The sequence below is a fragment of the Lichenostomus cassidix genome, chromosome 3 (genome assembly GCF_008360975.1).
Source record: "Lichenostomus cassidix isolate B80296 chromosome 3, HeHo_3.0, whole genome shotgun sequence".
Classification (NCBI taxonomy): domain Eukaryota; kingdom Metazoa; phylum Chordata; class Aves; order Passeriformes; family Meliphagidae; genus Lichenostomus; species Lichenostomus cassidix.
Window position 1 is genome coordinate 107,393,166 of NC_139483.1, and position 14,441 is coordinate 107,407,606.

Genomic DNA, 14,441 nt, shown 5'->3' on the forward strand with positions numbered 1-14,441 from the left:
GAGCTGTGTCAACAGCTATCAAATACAGGGATTCAGATAGAAACCTCCAGCAGTATAGATATATTCTGGTCTTGCACTCCAGGGGAATTGAGAAGGTGGATGGGTCCTGGATGATCCCTTGGCCGAACCTGACTGACACCACTTGTTTAGTACAAGTTGTGACAAGCAGCTTTGTCCTTTCTTTCCTTCTTGTCCTGAAGCCTGGGAGGAGGTGAAGAGCCACAGAGCCATCTCAGTACCCTCTTTCCAACATCATCTTTGTACTCCCTTCTGACCCACACTCACTACCTGGATCTAGTGAGGCTGCAGCCCTGCTATCACCTTGCTGGTTTCCTTTGTGTTAAATTCCCTCTTGTACTCCATTGCACATCTTGTAGACAGCTGTGCTGTATCTAAGAGTGCAAATTCTCAGGGGAGAGGCTGATTTCTTTTTTTTTTCTCCTCCTCTTTCACTGCATAGTCCTTAGCACAAGGGGAAGAGACCTCCAAACACGACCACAATACAAACACTATCACCAGCCAGCAGTGATTCCAGCAGAGGTCCATTAGCTATTCCCAAATACAGCTATTACTTTGATCACTGAACTGCACTGCCTGCAGGAGCCAAACCTGGATGCTCCAGCTAAAGCCAAAACCGCAACTGATGCCTTGACAAGGGGACTGATCTCCAGTTTGTGGAAATTTTTCAATCCCACTTTCAGCTTTCAACACAACACAAAACATCATTTCAGTGCAAAATTAAATATGGCGAGCTGTGTTTTTACAGATATCTATCCAATAAAAATGATGTGCCTCATAGATTTGATCCTGTACCTGTGCTTCAAACTAGATTTCCAAGCAAGCCCATTGTGCAGCCTAATTACATAAACTTAACCAAGGTGGACATATATTTAGCTGCTGGCTTTATAATATTGTGCCAATCCTAAACAGTACCTGTTTAATGGGAAAGGGCATTAAAAACCCTATGGATCAGACAGTGATAGTCCAGTCAAACATTAAAAATAACAAGTGGAAACCACACATAGCATCACTAGAGCTTGTGTAGGGGCTTTTCATCTCAGCTGAATGAGAGAGGCTTTGTGGATATCACTCCTAACCTGAGCATACAACCTTTCAGTGCTCACTGCCAGAGATTTGTGATGTTAAGAGATGGAAAGATTGCCATGAGATGCCATACCCCTCCATTTTGCTTTCAGAATTGATCCTTGGTTTAAACCCTTCAGGCTGTTTTCTCTGCTGGTGCTCCCCTTCTCTCAGCCTGGCTGCTCCTCTTTCTCACAGGAGCTCAAGAAGGTTTCCTCTAGCTGCCTATCCCAGCACTCCCAAATTACAAAATAACATATTACAGCAAACACTCATGACTATCATAGGATAAAGGATCAAATGGCTGGTTAGAGAGACTTTTGGGAACAACAGCTGGGGAGTTTGGAGATGACACAGACCAGACAGGACTGAATATGCAACACAGTGACTCCTCTCCTCCTCCAAAGGCACCTTTAAATCATCACAAAATCCCCTGTATTGTGTGATACTTCTTTTGCCAGAATTAAACTTCCTCACACAGTGAGAGCATTGCCTGGTCCAAGTGATCCCAAGGGATTAACACAACTTCAACTCTCTATTCGCAAATTTGCCTGTGGAATAATAAGGCTTGTGGAGAGCAAAGAGGCTGCTCTGGCTCGGTGTCTGCTTCCCAATGGGGCCACAGCCCCAGCTCTGAGCTTTGTTTGTGACAGTGGAAATGCAAACTAAACCTGGGGGGAAAAGCCCCCCATGACTATAGTTGTGTTTCTTAAAATGAAAGATTAAACAGCTCAGGAAAAATAAGGGAGAACATGCATCCCACTGTGCTGTTCCTGTATCTCCATCTAGGGTAGTGTGTGAGGAATGAAATTTGTTTTGTTAGAATTTTTCAATGGGGCAAACACAAAGGCAGAAAAATTCCTAAAGGAATTGCAAAAGCCCACAAAGTCAGTGAAAAATGCTTCCCCAGTGCATTTTTTCAGGTGGCTTGGAAAAGTAGAGTGCCACCAGTAACTCAACCAAAAATAACACCTTTTCAGTGGATATTGGAGGAGTTTGGCAGATTAGGGCAGGGAACTTCCATGATTTGATAGATTATAGTGAACCCACAGCAAGCTGAATTGACCAAAATATTTTCTCACAGTCCCCCTTCAGACATCTCGCAAGTCAAACCAGTTCTGTTCCCCACACCAGCCAGTTCCCTGTGGCTTCTGCCACCTCCCTGAGACCCACCACAGCCACCTCCTGTCCTGACCACCTCTTTGTACCTGTCACCAACACAGGAACCCATGTGAACCTCCGAAATAAAAATCAGTGCTACTTTCTGGCAGACAAAGTTATAGCAAAGTTGCAGCAAGTTCAAATGAGTGGAAACTAAAGTTAGACAAATTCAGACTGGTAATAAGACCCATATTTCAAAGTGAGATTGATTAGCATCTGTAACCAAAGTTTGTGGTGGGTTTTGCTTCCCTGGAAATTTTTAAATGAAGATCAACTGAGTTTTTGGGTTTGATTTTTTCTCAAAGGCTTCCCTCAAGTTCAAATGAGAGTTAATTTGGGGAAATCTTACACCTGGGTTCAAAGCAGATGTTCACATGGGCTTCACTGTACAATAATCAATGAATGTATACATCTGTGGAGATTGCTTATGTCAAATTATTCTTCCCTGTGCCTCACAGACCAAGCTTCACCATTGCTAAAAATCCTCACACTCCACAAAAACTCCTCGGACACAGCAGCACCATCGAGGACCACATGGGTACAGGTTTGGGTTCTCCCTGAGGGGCCACTCCACCACCCCCACACTGCTCCTGTGGACATGGGAAAACTGTCCCAAGCTCAGGAAGGCATCTCCTGCTTTTGATCCCTCCCCTCACTCTCTTTTGAGTCAGTCTGAAAGCAAATATTAAGAGATTTCCAGATTAGTGTCCCCAAATACACTCCCTTTATGCATGTGAAATAGTTTCTTCTCCCTTAATAACATCCTTTGTGAGCCACGTGAAGGTGAGCTCCCTCATTTTATCTCATCCATCTTCCTCTCCTTCACTGCCTAGGTTGTTTGCTTTTGTACAACCACAGAAAACCTGAACTGCTTGAATGGCTCTTGCCTTCCCTTTTGGTCACCAGTATCAGCCCAATATCACCAGTATCAAAGCTCTTTGAAATCTGACAGCCAAGCTGGCAGGACACCACATTCTTTTCTGCTAAAACATCCATCAAGAAGGGAGGAGATTTGGTCATGTGTAAAATGGGGCCAACAACCAATACTAAATCACCTCAAAAAGGTGTTTTTGAAGCTCTGCTGGGCTCTAACACTTCCTTGCTGACCAAATTCAGTGTGGTCAAATTCTGCGTGGCCAGAAATGAGAGGACATTTCACTGAAAACCAAGGTTGCTCCAGCTATTTCTACCAGCAGCAGTTTTTTCCTCTTGAATTGTATTTTTTAGTGTAATATTGGCAGAATTTAAACCATGCATCTCCTGAAGGGCATATGATACTCCTTTACCTACCTTCTACCACACACAGTTGCAGACTGAGAAGGAGCAAATTCTCCTGCATTTTACGGAACTATTTCATAAATTCATATTGGCCAAGTAATCAAAGCAAATTCAATGCAATGAAGAGGAAAGGCCACAGAGACTTAAGGGCAAAATCATAGAATCACAGAATGGTTTGGGTTGAAAAGGGGCTTTTAAAGGTCACCTAGACCAACCCTCCTGCCATGGGCAGCATCATCTTCAACCAGATCAGGTTGCTGTGAGTTCTGCTCAACCTGGCCTTGAGTGTTTCCAGAGATGGTCATCCACCACCTCTCTGGGCTGCCTGTGCCAGTATTTCACCATCCTCACAGCAATGATTTCCTCATGTTCAATCTAAATCGACTCTCTTTCAGTTAAAAGCCATTCCCCCCTTGCCCTGTCCCTCCATGCTCTTGTCAGAAGTCCCTCCCCAGCTGCCTTGTAGGCCCATTAGGGGAGGGGGTAAATAAGTGAACCTGACCACCCTGTATGCACCAGAGAGCTTCACGCATGAAAATCCCTTTCCTCTCCACATCAGCACACATGTCATCCTGCCTCAGCTGCCATTGCTGGCTCCATCCTAGGTAGAAAATTAACAGCAATTCCACAAAGGGAATGGAGAAATCATCAAACGCCTTTGCAGAAGGATGAAACAAAGAGCTTGATCCCACAGCCTTCCTGTTAGGAGCTGATTGACTTTATTGGGAACACACATCTAGGTAGTGGCTCAGGATTTGGCCCTTTGGAAGTCTGGAATTGAGGACCTGGTTGCCCCACTAACAATTAGCATTCTGTTTACAAAACCCAGCAGAGTCAGTAAGAATAATCATTACAAAACATGCTCAGACTGTGATTCCGGTTTAAGTTAATATAATTTTAATGAGTTCTTCAGAAAAAGCCTGGCACTTATGGAAAATTTCCTTAATTAATATCAGACCCTAAATTAGTAATAAAAAAAAAGCCCTGAATATCATTTGGTCTCAAGCTGGAACTAAAGTATGTTTTGGCATCATTACTAACTGTTAGCAGCAAGTTCTGGAAACAGATGCAAATCTTGATATGTGTCCTAAATATAAAACACATTGCAAAAAAGCTCAGATAAAAATATATCTATACATCCACATATATTTGAGTGTGCTATTTCCTGCCTGTATCAGCAACAAATTTATTCCATTTCAAAACATTCCACTTGTTTCTTTTCATTATTTTTTTAAATCCCTTATTTCAGGAATAAAACTCCTTCCCTCTGCCTTCATTTTTCCTGTTTATTTCCTCTCCCAACAGCCGTTTTAAGTAAATGAAAAGGGCTTAAAGACACGCATTGTAACATTCAAACATCTGAAAATCAGCCTGCTTGTTTTACCACCTAAATATGGGCATAGGTGCCTAATTTGAGGCCACCCACGCTAGAAAAATTTGAGGTAGGGATCATGCAATGCATCTTCTGGACAATTAGTCCAATGAGAGATTCAACCCAGTGGAGAGGCTGCTACTGAAAGCCCACAGACGAGTGCCAAGGTGCTGAGATTCCCAGGTGGCACCAAGTGGGCAGGAGACTAAAAATGGAAAACCTGTGGTAAACAAAATAAATAGAACCACTGAAAAATAATGAAAAAAAAAAAAAAAAGGAAGGCAAGTTACAAGTTTAGGGAAGGCAGCAAAATGAGCGGGTTGTTTCTGAAGACCTGAGCTCCCCCAAGTTCTTTACTTTGCCTTGACTCAGTGTCACCTTGCAGGGAAAGCACTGAACATTAGCAAGGAGAAATGGAGACAGAGACAACCTTGAGTCTTTCGGCTTCCATTTAATTTAACAAAAAAAAAAAAAAGAAGAAGACAGAGTGAAAATTGTTGTAGTCACCAAGAAAAACATCCCAGCATAGTGAACACACCAGAAACCGAGCTGGCTTCTTGGGTTTGCCAGGAGCCTGAGACAATATTGCTGAAGCGTGAACTGCTCATTCATTGCAGGGGCTGCTAACACCAAGGCCATGCTGGCAATAGCCATGGCATTAACTGTTTCTCCGCTTCCCAGAGCACACAAAGAAGAAAAGAATTGTATTTTGGTGACAGCACTAATGCCTTCTCTTATGAAAGGTCTTGTCCTGAAATGTGCTTATTGCCCACAACATTTAATCAAGTTAACAGGAATTAAGGGATGCAAGAACAGCTATTTCCATGGCCATAGTTTCTGCTTAGCTGCTGTAAAGTTTTCTGAGCTCCTCAGTAGAAGATAAACAACTTTTATTTCTAAAAGTTACTTCAAAGATGAAGTTCCCCCAAAAAGGAAAAGTCCTTGTTACAAAAATCATGCGAGTACATGACACTAGCAAAATCCAAGGTAATTTACAAATAGATGACAACCAGTACAGGACCCCAAGAAAAAACAGCCCATCACAGTCAGCTGCTTTCTCATTAATATATAAATACCAAATCCAGAGGTTCAGCTGCAGCTGCTTCCATTAAATGCATTTTGTTATTATATGATTTTTAGACTTACAAGAATGAAAATTAAATTGTGTAAAAAGCTAGTATTGTCCCTGATTAGGGCATGGCTGGAATTGCACTTATACTTGCCAGCCATCAGTGAGCTGGGAGAACAGGAATGCTTCTTTAATTTCAATTTGTGATGAGGGTCCAGGATGGCCCAAAATGTTGTGGTGATTTATCTACAGAGTGAGATGAATTAATGGGAAAGTTTGGCTCTACGCAAACTAGCAAACACGGTCAGGGCACATTCTCTGGCTCTAAATGCAGTCAGGATGGTCTGGCCACAGATGTAATGTTAAATCCTGACTCCATAACGGGGTGGCTGACTCTGAGCTGCCCACAGGAACAGGTTTGGATCTCTGCTCATTTCCAAACCACAGATGGGACCTGTCTGCGACCATGTTGGCCAGCCCTGCTCGAAACCAGCCTTGCTGACAGTTTAACAGTACTGCTATTTAACAGCCCAGCCCTACCACTGTGTAATTTATTGGTGAAGATACCACTTTCTGGCCATTTTAGTTCAGAAGGATGGGTCTGCAGACTTCTTTTGTTTAGAGGCTGATCCCAGCATCTCCCTGATCTATCTCAGCATGTACCTAGTCAATGACACAGTAAATACAAACACAGCAAAATCCACCCTGCACCCTGTGGGGGCTCCAGCTAGTGGTACAGCAGTGTCTGGGCATTGGTGGCATATTCCCAACAGACAAATATCTAGGAAATGTGCAAACCCAGGGCTGGAAAAGGCAGGTTTGGGGATTTGTCCTGCTATTTAGATTCAGTTTTAGTTTTCCCATTTGTCATGTGGCATCTGTCAGACACAGACAGGCTCTTCCACAGTGAGCACTGAAAGTGTTTGTGGTACACCTGCAGGACAGGTCCTCCAGCATCTTAAGATCTTGACCCTGCAAGTCTCTCTCAAAGGTGAAGCAAAAAGCAAGAGACTCATGTTTAGGCAGAAGGGTGAGTAGGTCCAGGAAAAGTGGACGGGAAGATGAAGTTTTCCCACCTTCTCCTTCTCAGGATTCTCAACAAAATTAAAATCAAGCTCAAACCCTGCAACAGTGGAGAAGGTCGAGGTCAGGGTGAGGTAGGGTTAAACCAGGACTAGAGTGTAATTAGACTGTGATATGGATATGTTTATGGGACAGTTAAATTGTCTCTTAAATCACCTCAGCAAAGGCAAACTATCAGATCATACATGCCTGCACTTGAACTGCTCACCTAGGCTCACTTAAGAGACAAACAGGCTCTTCCCAGGCACTGCCAGGGACTAGCACCGATCACCTGCAGACTGGTCAAACCTTGAAAATGCCAGTTTTTCCCCAGTGACTCAAAAGGGAGCTGAGAGTGAGTGTCTCAGGAATGGATGTCTGCCCTGGGGACAGCTATACCCACCCCTTCTTCACCTGCCTGGGAGCAGCCCTCTTGTGACTGCAAGAACAACCTGACCTGCACTCCCTGCTCTGAACCTTCCACGTGGGGAGGACTTGCTGGATCAGCCCCAAAGCATTATGTAAAATGGCTGTGATGTGTATATTTATATGAATCATATACATTAATTACATAATAGTCACCCATGCTCCCCATCCCACATGCACTTTGGTTATGCATAGGACACAAAGACTGAGTGCATTCACTATGAATCATGTAATAAGACTACATCCCTCAGGCAAACTCTCTCTAAAATGACCCTTTTCTTATATTCCCATGGCTTCCACTACAATATTATTTAATTAAGAATATTAATCTGCTGGGCCACCAACTTTCACTGTCTTCTGGGGAAGTCTGAGCAGACAGACATTTTAATAAAATATGGGGAATCTTGCTCTTTTTACGATTGAGTTAGAACATTAAGGTAAGGCAATTTCATGGCCTCATGAGCTTGTTTTTTTGTTTGTTCTTTACATAAACGTGAAACTTCTGGACCAGGGAGATCGTTGGTTCAAAGGTTGCATGACTAGTACCAGATAATCTTTTTTTTGCTTTGCTTTTCAGCTCATGCTGTTGAATACTGCCTGAATACCTGGGACATACCACTGATTAGCTGTACAACAGTGCAAACAGAGCACTGATCCCCATTTGGAGAATAGAAGAGGAACATTTGCAGTTTGGCAGCCACAGGCACACACGTGCACATGCCTGCAGCACGCATGCAAACCCAGTTGTGCAAAGAAATCTTTCGAGACACTGACGCGACCAGTTGAGCTGCATTGCAGCAGCTGCCCGAGCAGCTCCCCGGGTTGCAGCCTGCTGCCCTTTTCCCCTCTCCCATGGGAGGAGGAACTGCATGCACTGCTGTGGCAGTGCCCCATCACCTCCTGTCCTGCAGCCCCAAACCTCCTCTGGTGCTCAGCCTAATCTTGGGTTGGAACACAGGCAACCTCATCACCAAGAGTCAAGGAATCATTAGGTTTGGAAAACACCAAGTCCAGCCCAGCAGCACCGTGTTCAGCATTAAACCATGTCCCTAAGGGCCACATCCATGTGCCTTTTGAGCACTTCCAGGGATGGTGAGTCCACCACTGCCTTGGGCAGCCTGTTCCAATGCCTGACAATCTTGTCAGTGAAGAATCTTTTCCTTATATCCAATCTAAACCACCTCTGGTGCAACTTGAGGCCATTTCTTGTCATCCTGTCCCTTGTTCCCTGGGAGCAGAGCTGGATCCCCACCTGGCTCCACCCTCCTGTCAGGGAGTTGTGGAGAGAGAGAAGGTTCCCCCTGAGCCTCCTTTTATCCAGGCTGAGCCCCCTCAGCTGCTCCTCATCACACTTGTGCTCCAGACCCTTCCCCAGCTCTGTTCCCTTCTCTGGACACACTCCAGCCCCTCAATGTCTTTCTTGTGAGGGTCCCAAAACTGAAACACAGGATTTGAGCTGTGGCCTCACCAGTGCCCAGCACAAGGGGACTGTCACTGTCCTGGTCCTGCTGCCACACTACTGCTGATACAGGCCAGATGCCATTGGCCTTTTTGGCCACCTGGGCACACTGCTGGCTCATGTATCCATCCCAGGACAGGGAAGAACACCACCACTTTGGCCATAGGATGAGTGTGTTTTTGTTCAAGGCAAAATCATTAAAAGTAGCTCTAGAGGGCTGCCACTGACAATAAAACCAGGAGCTACTCTTGCTTTATTGGATGGAATATTTTCAACATCTGGGTGAGAACGACTTTAGCAGTCATTCAGGTAGACCCATGGAGGCTTGTGGAAAGGCTGGGTGATATGAAATTAGGGTAGATAGGAAGTTCTCTGCCTGTAGTTGCGGCAGCCTAAGGGGGAAATTTTACTCAGTTTCCCTCCTGCATGATGTTAAGCAACAGGCAGTAAATATGGCATTCATTAAATTGACCTTGTATACTTTTAACAGCCTCGATAATCAGATTTCTGCCACTGTATCGGAAAGTGACGTTTTTATTCAAGGCCTTATAAAACTCTAATTCCTCCCTCATGCATTAGAGATGCCTGAAGTTTTCTAAGGATTTTATTGTTTCTGAGCAGTCATTTTTTACCCTCTTCAAAATTCTGTTCCCTTCCTAAAGATGCATCAAGTAATCAAGTAACTGAGTGGAGATAGCATTTCTTTGATTGTGAGGGATAAAATGTTTGCTGTATGGGGCAACATAAAACTTGAATTTCTCTCTCCATTTAGACATAGCAGGGTTGGATGCTGCCCTCGCTCCCTGTGGCACTGCCAATGAAACCCTTGAGGTGAACTGTCAGGCTTGCTTATATCCTTATATATACCCTTCCTTATATCCATCCTAAGCATCCCAGCTGGTCCTTCAGCCAGGAATGCTGCTCTCTAGATCTGAGTAGAGAATTTCTATTCTGATTTTCTATTTCTGCCAGTAAACACTGCACACAACCCCCGGCACTTGTGGAAGACCAAGCTCCCCCTTCTCTCTTGAATCTAACTGGAAGCAAGATCCCCACGCTGGGAAAAGCTCAGGGCATTGCAGAGGCATCGGTGGAGCCCCGGAAAGGTGAAGGACAAGAAGCGCGAAGGCAACTGGCCACAGAGCACGGCAGGAGGGTTCAGCCCAGGGCCACACACCGTACACAGCCAGGCCTTTTAGTCACTCTGCCTGTGCCCACATGCCAGGCGCTCACGTCTGAATACACACAGACAAGCAAGGGCTGCAGGGCAAGCATGCAGCGTGCAGCTGCCAGGTCCCAGCCGAGCCTCTCCTGCAGGTATTGCCGCGGGCACGATTGCAAAAATAACCCCTTCGACAGCACAGACCATCAGGAGGCTCTGACTCAAAGGGAACCTGTTTCAGGCCAAACAAAGCATTTCCTCAGCATCAAGCCGATCGGGTTTTTTGACCCAAGTCAGGGCATTGCACGGAGAGCCTGCAGGAATTACTGCAAAACCCTGCAGCCCTCAGCCCACATGGAGATTGTTGGCATCTCTGCGAAGGTAGAGTGTGCTAGGGCTGCAGAGGGGTTTGCAGCTGTTTGTTTGAGAAACAAAGCTTCCCTCCTCCAAGATGAAAGAAATCAAGGAGTCTATGCTAATCAAATCCTCCACGCCTGCTGGCTGCAGTTCAGCTTGTCAGGAATGCAGCTCAGTGGAGTGATCAGCATTTCCAGTGCTGTGAGCTTGGTGGAAGGGGAAAACACGACAGCAAGAAATTCACCTGGCTGGGCGTCAAACAGGTGTATGGCAGCAGCATCCAAGATTATAATAATATCTTGCAAACATGCAAAAAATAGATGTAATAAGACTGATTCTCTGGTTTTCATTAATGAATCATAAAGGCTCTCTTTACATTACACATGCTTTTTTGGCATACGCTGCTAATATTTCCACACTTGCAAGGTTGGAGTTTTAATGTTGAGCCTCCCTTCCCTAAGGTTCCTCATTTTTGGCAAGAGGTACAAGGTGACTGTGTGCCATGACTCTCTCTTACTTTGGGGCAATCAGATTACTTTACACAGATGGTTTTATCACTGAGACCATTAGAGGTGAATTGCGCAATATATAAATGTGCATTAGTTTGGTAAAAAAAAGTCTCAGTTCCTCAATGCTGTCTTGTCTATGTTCCTAAATGTATTTCTTCTCTCCTGTATCATTCCAAAGCACAATTTGTCCAATCTTTACCTTAAAGTGACTCAGCTTGTTTCTGATAGACATCTTAAGTACATATTAACTAAGGAAACAGGCTTTCTTGAGCTACTGGATTGAAGTGCAGGACAATAAACCTCAGCCTTAACTACTGAAGAAATAAATGCTTCTGCCTGTCAGGATGCCTAACAATGCACACACCACAAACAAAAAGCACCAAAAAATAGAGAGTATCACAGTTCCTTTAAAACACAGAATCACAGAATGGTTTGGGTTGGAAGGGACCTTAAGATCATTTTATTCCAACCCCCCTGCCATGTGCAGGGACACCTTCCACTAGACCAAATTGCTCCAAGCCCCATCCAACCTGGCCTTGAACACTTCCAGGGATGTGGAAGCCACAGCTTTTCTGGGCTACCTGTGCCAGCACCTAATTATATGCAAGTAAGCATCCTTTTGCAGGGGAAATAAAAAAATAAAAAAAAAAAAAAAGAGAATTTGTTCAAAGAATCAGGTTCACAATTTAAAAATAATCTGATCTGAAATGGACCTAAAGTCATTCAAGAGATACTTGCTCAGAAGAACACAGCAAAAAAGGGATTTTGAGTCCTGCCTGCCATGCAGGAACCCTGGTACCACTGCTGAGCTTTGCTCTCCTTGCTAAAGTTTGTCTGAGGCCATGGAAGCAGCAGCTGCCAGTCCTGTTCCTCTCTGCATAATTGTTTTAGGCAAAAGAGAGTCTTTACCTGAGAGGCGTCTGGGCACATCGGTAATGGCTGGAAGTCCTGTGCCTCGAGTGGAGGACAGGGGAGTTGTGGAGTGAATGGACGGTGAAGTCATCTGGCTCAAGTAGGATGGGTAAGACTGGTCATAGGACCATGGCGGGGATGACTGCGCCTGCCTGGGGTCTAGGGGGAAAAAATACAAACAAAAAAAAGAAAAAAAATAGAGAAAATTTGTTTAAAAGTAAGGAAAATTGTAGGGTATCAACAGCCTAATTGAAAGAAGTGGGATTACTGAACATATACACATCAGTGCTACGAGGAAGGAGAATGTAATGAAACACAACTTTCTCCTCAACGACTCAACCCTTTCAAGTCTCAGTCTGGGCTTTTCCCTCCCCAGAACAATTTCTGTGGGAAATGAACAGACCAGAGAGCAGAGTTTTAAAAGATCTAGAAGCTGTGCTGCAAATTTGTGGTGTGTCTCCTCCAATGTGTTATACCAAGAGCTGCCAGTCCTCAAGGATTGGAAACAGACAGCAAGGATGAACACCAGGTCTGAGCTTAGGAGGTGTACTTCGTGGAATCATAAAATCGTTAAGGTTGGAAAAGACCTCTAAGAGCATTGAGTCCAACCATAAACCCAGCACTGCCACATCCACCACTAAGCCATGTCCTAAGCTCCACAGCTACAAGTTTTTTGAACACGTCCAGCAATGGTGACTCCACCACTTCCCTGGGCAGCCTGTTTCAAAGCCTGAACAACCTTTCAGCGAAGAAAATTTTCATAAGATCCAATCTAAATCTCCCCTGGCACAACCTAAGGCCATTTCCTTCAGAGGTGGGTAGACTCTACAGTCAGCACTTGGCACTCCTGTGGAGCTGTTATCCAGTTCAAACATCACACAATAGTGTTTTCAGTGCTGAACACACTGGCCAAGGAGAAAAATGTCATTAATCTAATCAGTATCCATCAAAAAATGTCACTTTTGGATGCTGGCCCAACTACCTACAGTCCCCTCAATTACAAAATATGAAACCAAACTATTGGAATCTAATGGATTGGGATAACTATTGGAATCTAATGATGCCTTTTGATGTATTTGCAACAGCTCACTATGGAGGAAACAATTTTAAAGATAAACACAATTTAACTTTTGCTGAAGCACTAGCAGAAGACCTCATTTTACTCACTGATGTTTGGATTCAGAAACCATTTGCTCTCAGTTAATATCTGGTGATAAAGATACCACTGAACGCCTCATAAATTATGATTTTTATTTCTTTACATCAATAAAAACAAAGCACTTTCAACCCCAAAGTTTGTTTTGGGCACTGCACAATAAACAGAAATCTATCTCTGAACCAGCTCATAGAAATTGCAGCACATCCCTTCAAATCCTGCCCAGTATTTTCAGGGAAGCACATCAAGTCCATTCATTTTAGAGAACCTGCTCTATCAGAACACTGTGCAAAAGCCCTGCTTTGCAGACAGCAATGTGACAGCCACATGGTGTAAGCAAAGGCTCTTTTTCAGGAAATTCAATTTTTTTTTTCTTTTTTTTTACTCCTTTCCCTGCTCTTCCACACAGCAAAACCTTGTCGTTTCAGCTACTCCTTGTTTATTATTTCTCTTCAGACATGATTTGTTTGAAGAGATGTCTGGAAAGCAGATACTTCCTTGAAGCAAAATAACTATATAGATATATATAAAAAAAAACAACCTTCCAATTTAATTTTAAGAGGATTTTCCTGGAGTTTGCCATTTATATTAGAGCTGAGTAATATAAATGGTTAACATAAACTTCTCAGAAATCCGAAGGACACTTGATCATTAAATGTAATGAACTTCTTTGTTTTAACAGTTTCAAGGCCAGGGTTGTATGGATTGGCACAGGTTCAAATCTGACTGACTGCTCATTGTTACATCTGATATTGACATATTTCTCTGCCTCATTCCACTATGATAATTCACCATGCAGTCAATGGTAAATGATCTTCAACTGGGAACAGAAAGCCGAGGCTTGCTGGGAAAACAATCTTAAAATTAATGATGTGTTAGGAGCACAATTTCAAATCCAAGATCCTTCAAACTCCAAGAGCTTTTCAATCTCTGCTTCTGAATCCAAAGCAGAGTCCCTTAAAGTTTTGGGTTTAGGTCAGCTCCAATGCTAGGAGGAAATAACATAGCAGGTAAAGACTGGGCAAAAAAAATTTAGCAGAGGATGTTTTCACATCATTTTGGTCTAAGAAGGTGGAAAGCTGAGGAAAGGAGCTGCCTTCTAGAGGTTCATGGCACTCCTGATAGTGCAATCCTCATGGAACAAGAAGCTTTTGAGCATCTCTGGAACTCTCATCAGTGTTAACACCCATGTGAGACTTGGTTTTACACTTTCTTACTCCAACAACTATGAGTGTCTCTGTGGACACAAGAAGGATGACTGGCAAAAAAATGGTTTTTCAAAAGCTCACATGGTATTTCAAAACAGTATCTCATACTGCACTGTCAGAAGCAGGGTTTGGGGCTGGATGGATCATCACTTGACTGCAAAACCTATCATACATTCCTGCAACATCTATTTTAAATACATCAGTCTTGTCAGGGAGTAGATAATGAA

At 43.7% G+C, this 14,441-nt stretch overlaps 1 protein-coding gene across 5 annotated transcripts in view; it reads right to left on the minus strand.

The window, feature by feature from the left end:
* The window catches only part of RUNX2 (RUNX family transcription factor 2), a 157,869-nt gene that overhangs the window by 81,328 nt on the left and 62,100 nt on the right, over positions 1 to 14,441 (minus strand). For 4 of the 5 annotated variants that reach the window (XM_085057061.1, XM_085057060.1, XM_085057064.1 and 1 more), the window contains one exon: positions 11,848 to 12,009. The exons of the other annotated variant lie outside the window; for it this stretch is intronic. In XM_085057061.1, coding sequence (XP_084913187.1) covers positions 11,848 to 12,009 — 162 coding nt within the window. The remainder of the gene's footprint in view (positions 1 to 11,847; positions 12,010 to 14,441) is intronic. 5 annotated transcript variants of the gene reach the window in all.